The sequence below is a fragment of the Ursus arctos genome, chromosome X, assembly GCF_023065955.2.
Source record: "Ursus arctos isolate Adak ecotype North America chromosome X, UrsArc2.0, whole genome shotgun sequence".
In the NCBI taxonomy this organism is placed as follows: domain Eukaryota; kingdom Metazoa; phylum Chordata; class Mammalia; order Carnivora; family Ursidae; genus Ursus; species Ursus arctos.
In genome coordinates this window covers 15860414-15878580 of record NC_079873.1, presented here as the reverse complement: position 1 = coordinate 15878580, position 18167 = coordinate 15860414, and the positions used below count along the sequence as shown (strand labels likewise).

The 18167-nt window shown below is 38.2% G+C and overlaps 1 protein-coding gene across 9 annotated transcripts in view; it reads left to right on the top strand.

The window, feature by feature from the left end:
- The window catches only part of RPS6KA3 (ribosomal protein S6 kinase A3), a 111218-nt gene extending 95800 nt beyond the window's left edge, over positions 1–15418 (top strand). For all 9 annotated transcript variants that reach the window (XM_048213396.2, XM_057310514.1, XM_026480206.4 and 6 more), the window contains 4 exons: positions 2930–3006; positions 3761–3878; positions 9345–9485; positions 10122–15418. In XM_048213396.2, coding sequence (XP_048069353.1) covers positions 2930–3006; positions 3761–3878; positions 9345–9485; positions 10122–10244 — 459 coding nt within the window. In that variant the 3' untranslated portion in view covers positions 10245–15418. The remainder of the gene's footprint in view (positions 1–2929; positions 3007–3760; positions 3879–9344; positions 9486–10121) is intronic.
- Positions 15419–18167: the final 2749 nt, after the last annotated feature.

Below are 18167 nucleotides of genomic sequence, written 5' to 3'. Positions count from 1 at the left end.
TATTTAAAAACTCATTTGTTGTGTTTAATACAGAATAGTTAGTAGTTGTTTCATTGAAGGCTTACCAAACAACTAATTAAAATGTCAGCTCTTTTTCTTCTGTTGGTAATTCATCCTGTCCTCAGCCCCCTACTACTTAGTCCACTATAATCCTTTTCTTGCTCTGCCTCTGTCTTTCTACATAATCACACATCTGTAGCGGTCTACTATCACTGACACTTTTATGCTTGTGAGCACATGGAATTAAATGGAAACTAGCTTATTCTCATCCTTTCCTCATATCCTTCTAATTTCCTGGCTTTGTCACCATCTGCCTGTATTTCTGAGGCTAAAGCATCATGGTCTCTTCTTGTCTTTAGCTACGTAACTAGGTACCACCTCTGTTATCCCCTAAGACCAGTTCTAAGTTCTTCCTTTCACAGAACTGCTGTCCTAGCCCCTGCTTCCCTCACCACGGCCAAAATGACTCCCATAGCCTAGCTGCACCCTGCTCGCTCTCTCGTTCTGTGATCATTCCACAGAAGAGCTACAGAGTTATTGAAGTCTTCAAGCACTGCTTTGATCAAGTTGCTTCTTTTCCTAAGAAATTTTGGTTCCCCACTGTAGCAAATCTAAAATCCACTGCCTTGCCCTCAAGATTTCTTGCCTTTTTATTATCAACTGTGTTAAAAAAAAAAGTAACTGTGAACTACGTAATAAAAAATTAGAGTTAACCCTAATATAGGGCTTACGTGCCAGTCACATGTTTTAGCTGATTTCATCCTCACAAATAGAATTTACATGTAATATTTTTTTTCTCACTATAACTATGTGAAGTAAGACCTTTTTTCAAGCTTTACAGGGAACCAGGTGCAGTGAGAGGTTATGTAATTTGAGGTCAGATTGAGATTTAAGCCCAGGCAATATGGTTGCAAAGTCTATGCTTTTACCATTAGATATTTCACAAAAAACCGGTAATAGTTGGTAACTTAGGACAATTGGTTTATAGAGCTGAATTTCCCCCCTCTATTTTCTAAACTTTTTGTAATTTTGTTACTTTTGAGATATAAAGTAATACTTTTAAATAAACTACTTGCACCTGTTCTCCTGGTGTTACTAGAACTAATGAGGGACAGACTTTTTGCTTGTTTGTCCACGTAGCCACAGCTTCTGACACATATTGGTGTCCAAGCATGGTCACTTCATCTAGCCATCTCATTTTTCCTCATGAAATGTTTCCTGCTTCAGACAAGCATTCTGTTTCTGGAAATCGCCATGTAGCCGTTTTGCCTTGGCATGTTGGAATGTTTTTGCTTCAAAGCCTAATGTTTTTTGTTTCAAAACCTTTTTTGCGTCAAAGCCTCTAAATTCATCTTCTTCAGGAAACCGTCCATGATTAAACTCTCCTGAGACTTGACCTTTTAACTCTTTGTCTCAGATTCACCACTTAGTCGTCCAAGTTAAAACTTGGAAGTCCTCCTGAAATCCCCCTTCTCCATCATTTTTCTACGTCCGGTCAGTCACCAGACTCTTTCCATTCTGATTCCTGAGTATTTTAGACCCTTTTTCCCTTTTCCCTTATCCTATACATCCCATCTCTACTAAGTCCTTCCTATTTTATCATTACATCTTTTTCTCTCCATGTTCTGCCTTAGTGTCATTCCTCATAGCCTTTCACTTAGTTTGCTACAAATTGCCTCCTATCAAATGGCCTTGTTTCCAGTCTGTCTTCTTGTCAGCATTTCCTCTATACCTTGAGTTATCCTTTTGGTATGCGCATGTACTTATTTATATTTCCCTATTTATGCTTCAGTGACCACATATTGCCTACAGGAAAAATATTTTAAATCCTTAACAAGATATTTATAAAAGCCCTTTTTCGTTCTCTCTAGTGTCCCCCTACCTGGACATCTGACCACACTAAATCCTTGCGTGTCCTTAAGCATGCTCTGGTCTCTTGCCTCTGCCCTTTGAGTGTCCTCTGCTCTCTTCCACCTCCTCCCTTTGCCTCCTCAATTCTTACTTATAGGCCCAGTACAAGCAGGCTGCCCCATAGCCTGTCTTCCCTCCCTATATCAAGAATGAATTGTTTCGGGGTGCCTGGGTGGCTCAGTCGGTTAAGCATCCAACTGTTGACTTCAGCTCAGGTCATTATCTCAAGGTCATAGGATTGAGTCCCCACATCGGGCTCCATGCTCAGTGGGGAGTCTGCTCAAGATTCTTTCTCCTGCTCCCTCTGCCCCTCCCCGCCTCTTACTCTTGCTCTCACTCTCTAAAATATATAAATCTTTAAAAACAAAAAATAATTGAATTGTTTCCTCATCATCATACCTATAGCACTTTAGGCATAATTTTGTTATAATACTTACCCTGTTGAATTATTAACTATATATATGTTTATTTCCCCTGCCATATTCTAATTTTCTTAAGGAAACAAGAGTGTTTTATATTTATCACTGTTTGTGCCCGATAATAGTTGGTGATTACTAAATGCTCAAGTGAATCGTATTTTATATAAGTAAAAGTATAATTTTCCATTATATCATCTGTACTTTTATATGTGTTCCTCAAAGTACTGTTTTATGTAACCACTTCTGCAGCCTCATACAAAATGAATATAAATTTATTTAAATAAGAAACTTAGAGGGAACCAGGGGGAAGAAGAAGAAACTTACCTTCAGCTTATTTTATAGTCCTCTATATGCCATGGCAGCACTCAGTAAATGCTAATTCAAATACCAAAATCAAATTTATATATATATATATATATATATATATATGAATTATTAGTTATAGAATGTTGTAGAATAGGATTAATATGTTGCCTTGTTTGTTAATCACGTTCTGTTAAGGTTTTTCTTAAATACATTAATTTAGAAGATAGTGCAGTTCACAGCCCATTCAAATCTCTAAACAGTAGTGTGTTAATACTAATTTTTACTTTTTCTAGGTTTTAAAACGACAAGGCTATGATGCTGCTTGTGATATATGGAGTCTTGGTGTCCTCCTCTATACAATGCTTACTGGGTGAGTGGACCATATGTTGTAAGCATTTATTCATCAATATTTTGTTCAAATTATCTAGTTTTATTTTTTAATCTCTGTGTTGTAATATCTTTCTTTTTGTGTTTTCTCATGTTATCTAATAATACAGTCCTCTGTGTGTGTGTGTGTGTATCTCTCTCTCTCTCTCTCTACCACATTTATAACTATATCATTACTGATTTTCTATAATGTACCATTTGTTAATGTCTTAAGGTCTTAACTTGATTTTTTCCATACCTTTTTTGTGCTCTTATGTTGTAAACATACACTATTTTTAAACATTTTATTCTAGGGGCACCTGGGTGGCTCAGCCTTTAAAGTCTGCCTTCAGCTCAGGTCATGATCCCAGGGTCCTGGGATCGAGCCCCGCATCGGGCTCCCTGCTCAGCAGGAGGCCTGCTTCTCCCTCTCCCTCTGTTTGTGTTCCCTCTCTCACTGTGTCTCTATGTCAAATAAATAAAATCTTTAAAAAAACACATTTTATTCTAATGTGTCATATCTTAAAATATTTATATTATCATATATTAAGTCTAAATAATATTTCATAGCTTATACCTTGACCTGGTGCTTTATGGAGCTTCGTGATGTTGATATTTCTCACTTTAGGAGATTTCAATAAAGTATTACATTAATTAAATTAACTGGAGTACTCTTGGACACTGCAAATATTAATGTGAAGATTACCAACCAAAAAAGAAATTTTATTCATTAACATTTTAATTTCATTATAAATTAGTTACACCCCATTTGCAAATGGCCCTGATGATACACCAGAGGAAATATTGGCACGGATAGGCAGTGGAAAATTCTCACTCAGTGGTGGTTACTGGAATTCTGTTTCAGACACAGCAAAGGTAAGTATGGCTTCCTATTATAAGCTTTTGAGAAAATAATTTTTCATAATCCCTGGTGAAAAAAAAATAATAAAGTATTATTTTGAAGTGATGTTACCAAATAACTTGAACTCAAAAATGGAGCAATTATTTTGTTTCCCAGAAGGTATTGGTTTGGCTTTATTATCTATACATCTAAAACTACTTACTGACAAACATGATGAATAATAATGGTGGTATAAGAGACTCTTAACAATAGAGAACAAACTGAGGGTTGGTGGAGGGAAGGATGGGGGATGAGCTAGGTGGGTGAGGTATTAAGGAGGGCACTTGTTGTCGTGAGCACTGGGTATTGTATGTAAGTGATGAATCACTGAATTCTACTCCTGAAACCCACATTACACTATATGTTAACTAACTAGAATTTAAATAAAATTTTCGAAGAAAAAAATATAAATCTGTTAACCAAAATAATAATAATAATAATGGTGGTAATCTTCATGATTTGTGTGTCTGTTCTTTGCCTCACACTGCACCTCACCTAAGTCATCCCATTTAATCCTCATCTAAACCCTGTAAAATAGGTGGTAGTATCCCCATTTCACAGAAGGAAACCAAGGCCAGAAATTTTTGTGTGAATTTGTCCATGGTTACATACCAGGAGCATGTGGGTACTTCAAATTAAGCAGTTGGTTCCAAAGCATTGGTACCCTAGAATAACTGCACATGTTCTATTTTTGGTCCATATTATGTAGAAAAGGGTGTCATCTTTTTCACAGTAAACGGTAGTATAGTTTTGTAATGTCTGGTTGAAATCCATTTGAAAAGCCTTTCTCACTGGAAGATCTGCTATCCTCTGGCAGGCTAGCTTTCCAACTCTGCTCTAGTTTTACTTTATTCATAGAAAATGCTCTTTTAAAAAGAAGAGTGAAAAATTTAAAAATTAGAAAGAAAAAAAAAGAGCAAAGTTTTCCACTTCTGAATAAGAAAAACATAGAGGAGATAAAGAAGATACATACTGGTAAAAGTGCTTGCTGATTTCTCTTAGAGGTGGAAGCCCAAGTTGAGATGATTGCATAAGTAAATAGGGTATTTCAAAAATGTAGGTTGATATCTTTGGCATAGGGATGAAGCCTCTGTTAACTAATTTAATGTCTGCATAGATGATATATGGCTTCGTAACTGATTTAAAATGAAATGTTAGCGTTTCCCTTTTTTTAACAATAACATTTCTTAAACCAGATGATTCATTTTTTCTGGGATTTCTTTTTAATCCATGTATTAAGCACTTAAGACATGCTTAATATGTGAAGGTCCAGGGATCAAAGATGTGACCGAGATAGAATTCCTGATCTCAGGAAGCTCATAGTCTAGTTGGGAGATGGTGAAAAGTATACAGTACCGTGTCACATGTGCTGTTACAGTGGTACATTTTTTGTGTTAAAGAACTTCACAGATGGTGCTCTGTCGGAAAGATTTCCAGGAAAGCTTTCCAGAAGCAGTGAAGGGATTTTCCTGGCAGCTTGAGGGAGCAGAAGGATGTATCCCATCCCAGGCTGAGGGAGCAGCACATGCTATTTGTGGTCAGGACTGCCTGAAAATGGCAGAATGCCTCCAGGTTGCTGCACACAGTTTGTTGCGACTAGTACAGGGTACACGTGAGAAGGTAGCTGATGAACCCAAATTATAAAAGGCTTTGTAGATTAGATTATGCTCAGGATTTCAGGTTTATTCTAGGTGTTGGAGAACTATTGGAAAATATTAAGCATTGTAGGGATCAGATTTTCCCTTTTCAAGTTTATTCTGTAGAGCAGTAGTTCTTATCTCTGGAGTCTGCCAGCAGTTGTCATGATGAGTTGTGAGACATATTAAGTAATGTCACCATGTAAAGTATCAGAGCTTACCCATCGCCTGCTTTTTAAATAAATTATAGATATAACCTTAACTTGCTTTAATTTTGATAATTTGGTTCTCATTGACTTGAATTCCATAATGCTTTTTTGAATGAAAGAGAAAGACAGGTGAGGATGAGATAAAAATAGAGCACAAAAAATTGGATCTGACTCAGAGCCTTACTTATAAATATCACGTTATTACTGATAACTTTTGCTAATTTGTCCAGTTAAGACTTGAGATTGCAAGCTTTATATGGTACAGTGAATACCCACAAAATTGGGAAGGAGGATTCTATCAATCTGATGTGTTGTCTCAAGAGCAAGTTGCACATGTGAATGTCATCAGTCATATGGGCCATATGTGTCGTATGTAGCTTTGAGAAGAACGGGACCATCACTACAATTCACTGGGCACTTATGTGCCAAGGACTGTGCTAACACTTATACCTACATTATTTCATTCAGTCCTCACTGACCTAATATTAGGGGTTTTACTTGTAAGGTTTTACAATATTTCAGGTCACAAATGATGAAGACCTAAACTAGAGCAGTTGTAGCAGGATTTGAGCCAAATGAAAGAGAAATTTAGGGGGCAAAATAGACTTAGTGGTTAAATGTACATAAGAAGCAGGGAAGGGGCACCTGAGTGGCACAGTTGATTAAGCGTCTGACTCTTGGTTTCAGCTCAGCTCATGATCTCAGGGTCGTCCGATCAAGCTCCACATTGGGCTCCGTGCTGAGCATGTAGTCTGCTTGAGATTCCCTCTCTCTCCCTCTCAAAAGAAATCTTTAAAGAAAAAAGAAGCAAGGGGGCGCCTGGGTGGCACAGTCGTTGAGCGTCTGCCTTCGGCTCAGGGCGTGATCCCAACGTTCTGGGATCGAGCCCCACATCAGGCTCCTCCACTGGGAGCCTGCTTCTTCCTCTCCCACTCCCCCTGCTTGTGTTCCCTCTCTCGCTGGCTGTCTCTCTCTGTCAAATAAATAAATAAAATCTTAAAAAAGAAAGAAAGGAAGAAAAAAGAAGCAAGGGAAAAGCAGGTAGTAAGTGTGTAGTCCATATGTCCACCTCAGGCAAATGAGTCAGTAGTGGTGTCCTTCACCAAGATGTAGAACACAAAAGAAGTAGTTTTGAGAGGAGTGATGATTACAGATGTGGACATTAAGAATTTGAAATGTGACTGTGATATATAATTAAGTGATGTATGTCCATTAGGCAACTGGCTATACGGATGCAGATCTTAGGAGTGAAGTCTCGGGTGGACAGTGGAGTTAGGAGTTGTCATCCTCTGTAGTAGCTAAAGCCATGAGCACGAATGAGCTTATCTGAGCAGAGTGATGAGACCAATGGAAGGAATAGTTTTGTTGTGCCCCTGGGCAGTTTTGCAACCTTTTATGTACTTGAAGCACATTTTCCCACCTTAAGAATTTGGAAGGGGAGTTCCTAATTGTTTCACTTTGTATTTCTAATTCTGTTCAGTGGCTTATTCCCGTTCTTAGCTGTTAATGATAACTAAACATAAGAAACTGTAAGTAATAGCAGAGGAATACTTGGAATAACATCTTAATTCCCAATACCAGTCAGCCACCAGGTTCTGTTGGTTCTTTCTCTTAAGTACCTCAATACCATCTATATTTCTCCATCTCTTATACTGTCCTGAAGCCATCATCTCTCGCCAGTCTCAAATTGGAGTCTTCAGGCTTGCACCCTCCAATCCATCTTCCTAGACACTTAGTGAGCGTAAGCTCTCTAAGTACAAACCTGACTGCATCACTCCTTTGCTTTAAACGATTTCTTATCTCCAGACAAAGTCCAGATTTTCGAGTGTAGCTTACAAGGGCCTTCATGGTCTGGTCCCGTCTCACCTTTCCCATTTACCTGTTGCCACGTTCTACTTGGCGCTTTTGTTACAGCCTCACTACTTCCCTTTCAGTTCCTTAATTGGGGCATGTTCTCATCCCTGAGGGCTTTTCCACTCTGTCTCCCTAAATTGCTCTGTTTCTTCTTCACCTTCTCTAATCATCTACTGTTCATCCTTCAGGTCTCACATTCCTCTAAAAAAGTCGCTTCTAAGCCACCCAATCCTGTTCAGGTCAGGTGTCTCTTTGTGTTCCTCTAGCTATACCCCTTTATTCATCCCATCAGAGAACTTACTGTTTGCTTTGTAAATGATTCTTTGTTTCTCCCTCACTTGCCTGAAAGCTTCATGAGGTCAGAGTTCATTTCTGTCTTGTTCCCTGCTAAATACCCAATGCCTACCAGAATACCTGGCCTTTAATAGATACTCAATAGATATATTTTGAATGAAAAATTAAACAAGTGGTAGATGGCTTTTATAAATCACAGTTGTGGAGGCGCCTGGGTGGCTCACATGGTTAAGCATCTGCCTTCAGCTCAGGTCATGATCCCAGGTTCCTGGGATCGAGCCCCACGTCCAGCTCCCAGCTCAGTAGGGAGTCTGCTTCTCCCTTTGCTTCTGCCTCTGCTTCTCCCTTTGCTAGTGCTGTCTCTGTCTCTCTCTCCGTGTGTCTCTCTCTCAAATGAATAAATAAAATCTTTTAAAAAAATAAAAATAAGTAAATCACAACTGTGTTATTTTGGAGAGTGTAAAACTAGCAATTATATGGATCTATATTCCATGCATAGGAAAGCGTTTGGATAGAAACGCATTAGAAAGCATTTTCTCTGGAAGAATGGGATTCTGGGAGTTCTTCATGTTCTTCTGCCTCTCTGTATTTCTGATTGTTTTTAGTAATGCCTGTGTGATGCCCACGAAGTGGAAAAAATAAAAATGACTCTAATCTGGGGCACCTGGCTGGCTCAGTCGGTGGAGCGTGCAACTCCTGATCTTGGGGTCGTGAGTTCAAGCCCCATGTTGGGCGTGTAGCCTACTTAAAAAAAAAAACTCTTCTCTTTTGGGGGGGGCATTTGGAGCTCTCCAATTAAATTCCTATTACTGGACAGTTATGTTCTGCTTTTCATTACTACCAGCAGCACAAAAAAGTCTACAGCTGAAAATTACTTAGAAATAAACCTACAAAAGTGTAGAAAAATCAGAATATCTCAGTAAAAAAAGAGCCAAAGTACTTAAAGATACATAAATGTGGTAAATTTACTCTTTGTAATGTACCAAAATTACTGTTAGGGAGGAGAAAACAGACACTTAGGTTTTTGCCCTTTTTATTTATTTATTTTTTTTCTTTTTAAGAAATTGTCATGTTGTGGGCACCAAGGTGGCTCAGTCAGTTAAGCATCCAACTCTTGATTTCACCTCAGGTCATGATCTCAGGGTTGTGGGATCGAGCCCCACCCCATGTCGAGGAGTCTGCTTGAGATCATCTCCCTCTCCGTCTCCCCCTCCCCCTGCTCATGCTCACTTGCGTTCTCTTTCTCTCGCTCTAAAATAAATCTTTAAAAAAAAGAAAAGAAAAGAAATTGTCTTGACCAAATTGCTTTGAACCCTAAGGTTTGGTACTAGATAAAAATAGTGTCATAGCAGCTAAGGAAGAATGCTGACCAGTATCAAGTGCTATAGAAAACCAAACAGAAAAGTTTAAGGTTGTTTTCTTCTTCTTCTTCTTCTTCCCATTACAGGACCTGGTATCAAAGATGCTTCATGTGGATCCTCATCAGAGACTGACTGCTGCCCTTGTGCTCAGACATCCTTGGATCGTCCACTGGGACCAACTGCCACAATACCAACTAAACAGACAGGATGCACCCCATCTAGTCAAGGTGAGCTGCCCCATTCAGGCGCTGTTTTCTGCATGTCCTCCAGGAAGCTGTGAGCCTCCTTCTCCATGCCCACAGCACCTTTCCCTTTCGCTCAGCCTGCATCCATTTCTCAAGTGAGATTCTATTACAACGAGTGGTTTCAAAAAGGAAAAGTCAAAGCATGCCAAAATATGATAAAACTAGTTTAAGAATGACTTCTGAATTTATCAATCACGTAGCCTTATGGATTTCATAACTTTTGTTTACACTTTTCTTTCTTATGCAAAACCCAGAGCAAACTCTTTGAGATTGTCAGCAGTGGCAAAAACAAGTTTCAAAAGAGCATGCTTTGCTGCCTCTTATATTAAAGGATTACAAAGAAACAAAAAGTTGAATAGTCCTGAGTAAAGTGAGGACTGCTTGTTATAAGCTCATCCCTGCTCTTTCTCATCCATAAGTTCAGCCTCCCACATTTGCCTCTTTAATTTTAGTTAAATCAGAGGGTTTAACCAGTATGGTTATTTTCCTTATGAGCCCAATTAAATCTATATAAATTTTCATATGAAGAAATTAGGGAGAAAAATCTGCATTTCATATGCTGTGTACTTGTGACTACCCACTGTCATTTGTGTTGTGACCTCTCTTTCCTGTTTTCAGGGTGCTATGGCAGCTACATATTCTGCTTTAAACCGTAATCAGTCGCCAGTTTTGGAACCAGTAGGCCGCTCTACTCTTGCTCAGCGGAGAGGTATTAAAAAAATCACCTCCACAGCCCTGTGAAGTGACCTCAGTGAGATATTTGGTACCATGGTGTAAGCTGATAGCACAAGTTCTGGCGACAGGTAGCACATATCTGAGAGACACCTGCAAGCACACACTGTCCCAGCTGGTACCCATAATGCTGCTGCTCCTGCTGCTGCTCCTGCTTCCGTCTCTTCTCGCTTTAAATGATTGTTAGCAAGTTAGATTTTCCTGGAGCTTCGGATGAAATGAAAATGGAAACATGATGAAGACATATTCACTGAATCAACAAGAATAATGAACATATGAATACCACCTAAAAATACACTGAATAAAGTACTCTACACCATATAGCATTATTTTTATAGGAAATATTTCATGTCCCTGAAATATTCTTTGTTAGTTATAGGGATGGACAGTTTATGTTAAGCACTTAGCTTAAACAATCCGTTTCTATTAGCACTGTATCCCTTGTGCCATCCAACATTTTGTATGTTTTTGTAAACAGTTCATATACAGTACATTTCTGTACTGCTTTCTTTAATGTATACATGCTTTGTTTAACTTGGAATCTATTATTATTAATCAATTGACTATTAAATCTGGTTAAATAGTTCACCTGGATTAACAGTATTGTTGGACAGCCCTAAAAATGGCCAGATTGTGGAACAGCTGTTGAATGTAATACTTCCAAAATGTACATATCTTTCCCCATGTCTGTTTCACTGGTTCGTTCATTTGTTTGTTTCTTAAAGTCAGGTGCTTTGTCAGACTAACCTAGAGAGCTGTTATGGTAGAGAAAGTTATCACGTGTGTGTGGCATGACATCAAGAGTACACCTATGAAGTTAGTCCATATACGTTGCAACTCCTTAGGGTTCTTTTTTCCATAAGGAAATAGTTCTTGCACTTTTGATCTTGAATAGTATCCATATTTAGTATTTGGCATATAATTTGGGATTTTGCCAATATACATCAAAGGCCTTTAAGACTTATGGTGAAGAGATTGGCAAAGGAAAATTTAACAACAGGTCATCCAAGTCCCATTACATCTTTTATGTTTAAATAGGTGAAACTGCAGAATTTAACATATGAATAACAGGATACCTGTTCTTGTATACCTACAAGAAAAGTATGCTTTTTTTTGGAAAAAAGGTAAATCATAACGAGTTCTATCCCATACAATGTTCTATATTAAACACTAATTTGAATGTAATAAAGGCCACCAGCCTCTATGAAATTGGATTTAAACTTATTTGAGGGAATAAAACATTCTTGATCAAACAGTATCTGTTCTCACCTGAAATCATAGCTCAAGTAGGCTAAGCGAATGTTCACCATTGAGTGTTTTCTGAATTCCTTCTGATGATTTATAGCCATATAATGCTTGCTTTAACTTCAGAAATGATCAGCTTTCATAGTGGTCAATGGGTCTGCTTATAATATTCATTATCTACATCTAATTTGGGTAGGTTCCACAATTATATTTGATTAAAGAAACTTTTGTATCCATTATTACCTATATTTTGGTCAAGCTATCTAGCGTACATCGATATGTAATATGAAAAACATGAACAAGGAAAAAGTGACCTAACTTAACCTCATCAAGAATGTGCCCAACAGATCTTTCTTAGCTATGTGGTGAGCCATTTACATCAGAAGTGTTTTTATCTGCCCGAAGCTTTAAATATGTCTTTGAGAGTACAAAGCCAAGAAAGCGTACTTTAGTTAAATGTCTTAGAAGCCACTTATTACTCCTTAATTTCTCCTCTATGCAACTAAAGAGAAAGGGAAAATCTATAACATTAATTTTGCTTAAGTGACACAAAATGATTATGGCATAGAAATCAAATGTAAGTTTATCTTCTAAATAAAAAAAATGTATAGGAAGAGGGATTCAGAAGATCTAGATGGAGAAAATTTTTTTTAAATTCTTGAGTATATGAATGCTAACTATCAAAAACTGCTTCCCATTGCCTGGAAAGAAAACTTTTTTTCTTTCTTTCTCTCTCTCCTCTAATCAGTGTTTCAAACTACAACCATCCCAAATTCTTGTCGCTCTTAAAATGTTAATGTAACTTTGGGCAAAAAAAAAAAAGACATTTTCAAATTTCGGACACTGATGCTATTCCATTATTGCTTAGGTGTGTTGTCCATCATAGTCTTAGAACCAGAAGTAAATGTGTAAATCCTTATAAATTATCTAGGCCAACTTTCTCATACTGCATGTAAAGAACCCGAGACCCAAAGCAAAGACTAGAATTCTTAAGTTCTCATTCAGTTTTTTTCCCTCATAACACCATGCTGCCTTCCCTTCATATTATCACCCAACCAGGAGCAGAGTTGTTAAAAAAAAAATACATATTTCTTAGGACAATACTCTACTAGTAGATGAATGGCAAGTTTATTGCTTTCAGAGATATTGCCTTCTTTGCCCACTCCAGCTGCCAGTTTTATTGGAGAAAAGCAAGTCGTATGTTCACAAAACTGAAGGCTTTTGCCTAAAATGCAGTTCAGTAGCTTACTTTATTTCATCTGTGTTCCTGATGTTCCTATCGCCTTTGACTTATGACAGACAGACTTGGCCAACGATTGTGCTCTAAATGTAGTGCTTGCGCTGGGTTTACCTTTCATGAATTACAGAGTCCAGCTCCTCTGGGCCCTTCACCAGTTAGTTCTCCTAGTTCCCAGGGCTTCTCCCAGAAAGGTTTAGTTCAGGTTTAAAGTGATTTCAATGTGATAGAAGGAACTAAACCATCAGGCCACTTTTACAAACCTCCTCTTAGCCTGTAATCCAAAATAACATCTAGAATGGTAGATTGCATTTAACTTTTCCAAGCACATGCTGAAAAATATGGATTACACTACCACGTGTTTTGTATCTTCCCTTTCAAGTGATGATAAGGTAAGTTTTTGTCCTTTAATTTTTTATGTAAGTCATTTCAGCTCCTTCTAATTTATAGAGATGTCTTTTTTTCTAAGTACAATAGACCTTTAACAGATCTGATACAGATTCATTTATTCACAAGCAACCCCAAAAGTCCAAAAATGTAATGATTTTGACAAGGCACAGAATCAAGATGCTGCAAGGCTGATGTGTGGGGAAAAGTCACTTAATTTTAAGAAGTGGTTGCTTTGGGGGTCAGGGGACATTATGAGAGGTGGGGCTGACCTGTTTTCTGTGCCCTGCACCCTCAGCCCGGAAAAGACTTGAAGGGGTAGAGGGGTGCAAAGGCTTTATGAGTAAGCAGAATGGATTGGGTTGGAAAGGGACTGGGGTAGGTCCAGCCTGGGATAAGAGCAAGAAAAGCATTCAAGATTTGGGAGCCATGGTACAGATGTACTTAATCACCATGGAAGTCAGCAATACATAATCTCAACGTGGCTTTGATATTCTCTACTTCCCAGCCTTTATGAATGACTGAAATATTTCCAGCTTGCTTTACCATATTTTATAGAGAAAATTCTCATGGTGGTATCGAGCATTTATGAGATTTGTGAAGGCATTAATTAGGACAGATATCTCAGGAATGTAAAGAGTTCGAAAAGGTCTGTTTTCTGTGCTTAAGAAATACGATGGGTTCCATGGTTGACCCTTGGTGCTTAAACCAAGAGGTTCTGATCTAGTCCTAGAGTTCTGTCCCTCTGGAAGGTGGCTCCATGTGACTCACAAACTAGATGTATACATTTTTATTTAATTGACAGATAAGTTGACTTAACTCAGTATTTATATTTCAATTAGTGAAAATAGTCCTCTTTTCACCTCCAGATTGCTTACATTTTGCTGGTTTCCCCAAGTGACCATTGGTGGAGACCAATTAATGAAGGAATGAAATTTGCTTTCTTGGGACTGTGGTATTCTGCAGAGCCACGCTTAACCACTTTTTCTAGTGAAGAATCTACAGAATGATAATACCTAAATATGGATGGCCAAGAAGAATTTGTATCTACAGTGTGCTTTATGTACTTCTGACACTGCTGTATTTTGTGTGGTCAAGTGACTTGTAACTGGTTCCAATGTGACTGAGTGTTCTCAAAGAATTCTAGTAATTAAGTCGACTTAATTTTCTTAAGCCTTGTATTACTATCAGTCTCACATTTACCACTTTGATTCTAGTCTTTTAACTGTTCATAACAGGGCATACCAAGGGTTGGGATGAGAGTCTACTTCCTACCTCTTAAGGCACTTTCCTCATTATTTTGCCATATAACCTTGAAGTGCATGATAAGCTGTTTAAATGTCCATGACTTCTCCCAGAGCAACTAGCAAAGTATATGACATTGAATAGAGATTAGTGGAAAGGAAAATTTAGAGACTAAGTTCAGAGATGCAAACCTCAAGAAAACCTCTTTTTGAGCACATACCATTTGAGTACAATATGTGTAAACGTATGTGAGAGGAGAGTCTCTGTAATAGTCTCTCTAAGTAGATTAGTTCAATACCTAATGGAAGTGAAAATCTTTACTCCTAGTATCACTATAGTACTGAATGAACTGTATACTGAGTTTTTCAAACAAGTATGTAAAGTAGAACCTTTAAATACAAAGCAAGGGCATAAGGATAAAGGTTTTGGTTTGTGTTTCTGTACGTGTAGTTTATCATCTAAAGCTTTTTTTTTTAATTGCCATTCCTTAGCATCCTTAATAATTATGGGTGATGAGTTTTTAATTCCTAAAATGATGTACATGTATTAGGTTTATCTTAACTCTTACCCTAAGCAAAAGGGAAGGTATACACCTAAGGGATGTAATTATTTTGCATTTTTGGCCTTGGGTGGGAGTGGGGTGGGCAACTACTTAAACAGTTTTTAAAAAAGAAAAAAAAATCACAAATATTTTTCTACTATTATACCTGATCTTACTTTATACTAGTTTCTCTCTAGTAAGGCATGCCAGAAGCCCAAGGTACCATATCATGAGTTCCTATGTATTGTACCTTTTATTGGTGGTTCAATCGCATCAGATGCTTGGCACTGCTGCCATAATTATGAAATGCTTGTAAAGGATTAATTATCACTGAATACTTTAAATTGTTTTACTTAAGAGTTTAATCTGGGAAGTTTTCAAATCATACTATTAATGTGTAATCTAAGCTCCTTCAGATGTATCCATGAATAATCCTGGAACAATATTGCTTGTATTCCTGTCACAGAACAGGTTTTGTAATCTTTAAAAGAAATGAAAATTTATATAATAAAGTTTCAAATAAATGCATGTATGTCATTTATCAGGTTATTTCAATTATATGATAGTTCTTCATAATGTCAAATTCTATCCAAAGTATAAATTTATCAAACTGGATTGTTAGAACATAAAACAGAAATGTTTCTGAGTTGTTAAGAAGTGCAAGATAATTTTTGTATGCAAAGTCTTGGTTAGCCCAAAGAGTGTCACAGCAGACTTACATGAGTCATAGATCTTAACCCAATACCAAACTTCGTGAATGATTCAAAGGATACAGAGTGATCACCAGACACAGGAGAAATAATCTTTTCTTGGAGAAGTCCAAAATTATCAGACTTAGCTCCAAAATACCCTTTCTCTTCCTCACTGTGGTACATTTTGGACTCAGAATTAAAAGGACAAATTTCCTTCTGAACAATGTGGAGACATTGCTTAAACAAAGGGAGTCATTTGGTTTTGCAACATCCCCTTTTTATACCTCATTAATTACACAAATGATGAGCCCCCATTCTCCAGCCAACCATGCTTCATCAATCCATAAATTCCATGTTTTACAATAAGCCATCTCTACAAAATGTGCCTTGCTAAAAGCATTTTAGAGATAAGGACTTTTCGTTTTCTTTCTGCTAGTAAATATCATTGGCACATTTAAGGAAATTTGATTGAGGTCATCGATTCCTGGTAGAGAGGGAATGAGTTATAGGCCTACAGTTAGCCCTTTCCTTCCCCGTTGACATTTTTAGTAGTTTTATATTATGGTGGTGTATTTATTCGTCAGCTCAGGCCGCCCTAACAAAATACCACAGACTGGGTGGCTTCAACAACAGAAATTTATTTTCTCACAGTTCTGGAGTCTGGAAGTCAAGATCAAGGTGCCGGCAGGGCTGGGTTTTTCTGAGGCCTCTCCTTGGCTTGCAGATGGCCACCCCCTTGCTGCCTCTTCACGTGGTCATTCCACCTCCGCTGTCTCTTCCTCTTACAGGGATGCCAGTCATATTGCGTTAGGGCCTCACCCTAAACAGCCTCATTTTAACTCAACTACCTCTTTAAAGACATTAACTCCAGGGTATTAAGGGTAAGGGCTTCAACATATGATTTTGGAGGGAGACACAATTCAGCCCAAAACAGTCCCCAAAACAGGGCCTATCCACTTGGTTTAGTTTGGGTACTCAGGTCAAGATGCGGAACTTCAAGGTCTACTTGGTACTATACAGAGGCAACATAGGATTGTTACCGTACTTGTTTTCTGCTGCTGTAACAAATCACCACAGACTTGGCAACTTAAAACAACACAAATCCATTGTCTCACAGTTCTGTAGGTGAGAAGTCCAATATGGGTCTCACTGGGCTAGGACCAAGGTGTTGGACAGGCTGAATTCCTTTCCGGAAGCTCTAGGAGAGAATTGTTTCCTTGCCTTTTCCAGTTTCTGAAGGCTAGCTGCATTCCTTGCCTCGTGGCCCCTTTACTCCATCTTCAAAACTAGCAATGGCGGGTAGAGTCCTCTTCACATGAATCCGACTCCTCTCTTCCACCTTTTCTTCTACTCTCAAGGACTCATGTGATTGGCCCACTCAGGTAATCCAGGATAATCTCCCCATCTCAAGGTCAACTGACTAGCAACATTAATTGCATCTGCAATCTTAATTCCTTTTGCCATATAGGATAATATATTCACAGGGTCCAGGGATTAGGACATGGACATTTTGGGGGTCCATTAGGCAGCCTACCATGGTTATCTAGAAAAACATCTGGCTCCTCAGACAAGCCAACGTGGGGCAGCAATTTTTGCCATGGTCACTCTTCTGCAGCTTTGTAGATCCAGATATTAAATTTTGTTAATCCACCCCAAATTGATAGAATTGATTGACACTAGCAAAGTAGGTAAAGGAAGTGCAGGATGCTATAGGAATATATAGCAGAGTTGCCTAAGGGTCAGGGCAGTGCAGACCTTCTAAGAAAACAATGATTATGCTGCAACCTAAAAGGGGAAGGAAGGGTAGAATAGAATGGAATGCAGAGAGAGAGTTAGAGGCACTCAAGAAAATAAAAAGTTCTGTCTGAATGGAATTTAAAACATAAGAAGCAAGACATAAGGTTCAAGAGCTAGGGGCCAGACCATCAGAAATAATAAGTCATATTAAGGAATTTGAATTTTATCCCTTTGGTTTCTCCCCACCCTTCAACCCCAATCCTCATTCTTTGTGTGTGTGTGTGTGTGTGTGTGTGTGTGTGTGTGTGACCATTTATTTATTTATTTATATTTAGAGGGGGGTGCCCACACGAGGCTCAACACAGAGCTCGATCTCACAACCCTGAAATCATGACCCAAGCCAAAATCAAGAGATGGATGCTTAACTGACTGAGCCACCCAGGCTCCCTGGCAATCCTCATTTTTTAGCTCCTTAGCTACCAGGCTGAACCTTATGGCCCTAGAGTTGATCACCTGAACTTCTGCCTCAGAAGCACCCTGAACTTCCTTACATCCTTGCCTTTATACTGTACCCACTGAGCAGTAACTGATAATGTTGGAAAAAACCATACAATTATACAAATTGTTACCACTGCAAGTTTATGTCTTCTAATCTCAACTAAGCTCTCAGTACCATTTGTCAGTCAATTCTTTCATTTCTCCTTGGTCATCCATTTTCCCAGTTCTTTTTTTTTTTAACAGCTTTATTGATATAATTTACTTACCATAAAGTTCACCCATTTAAAGACTATAAGTCATTGTTTTTTGGTATATTTACAAAGTTATGTAACCATTATCATAATCTAATT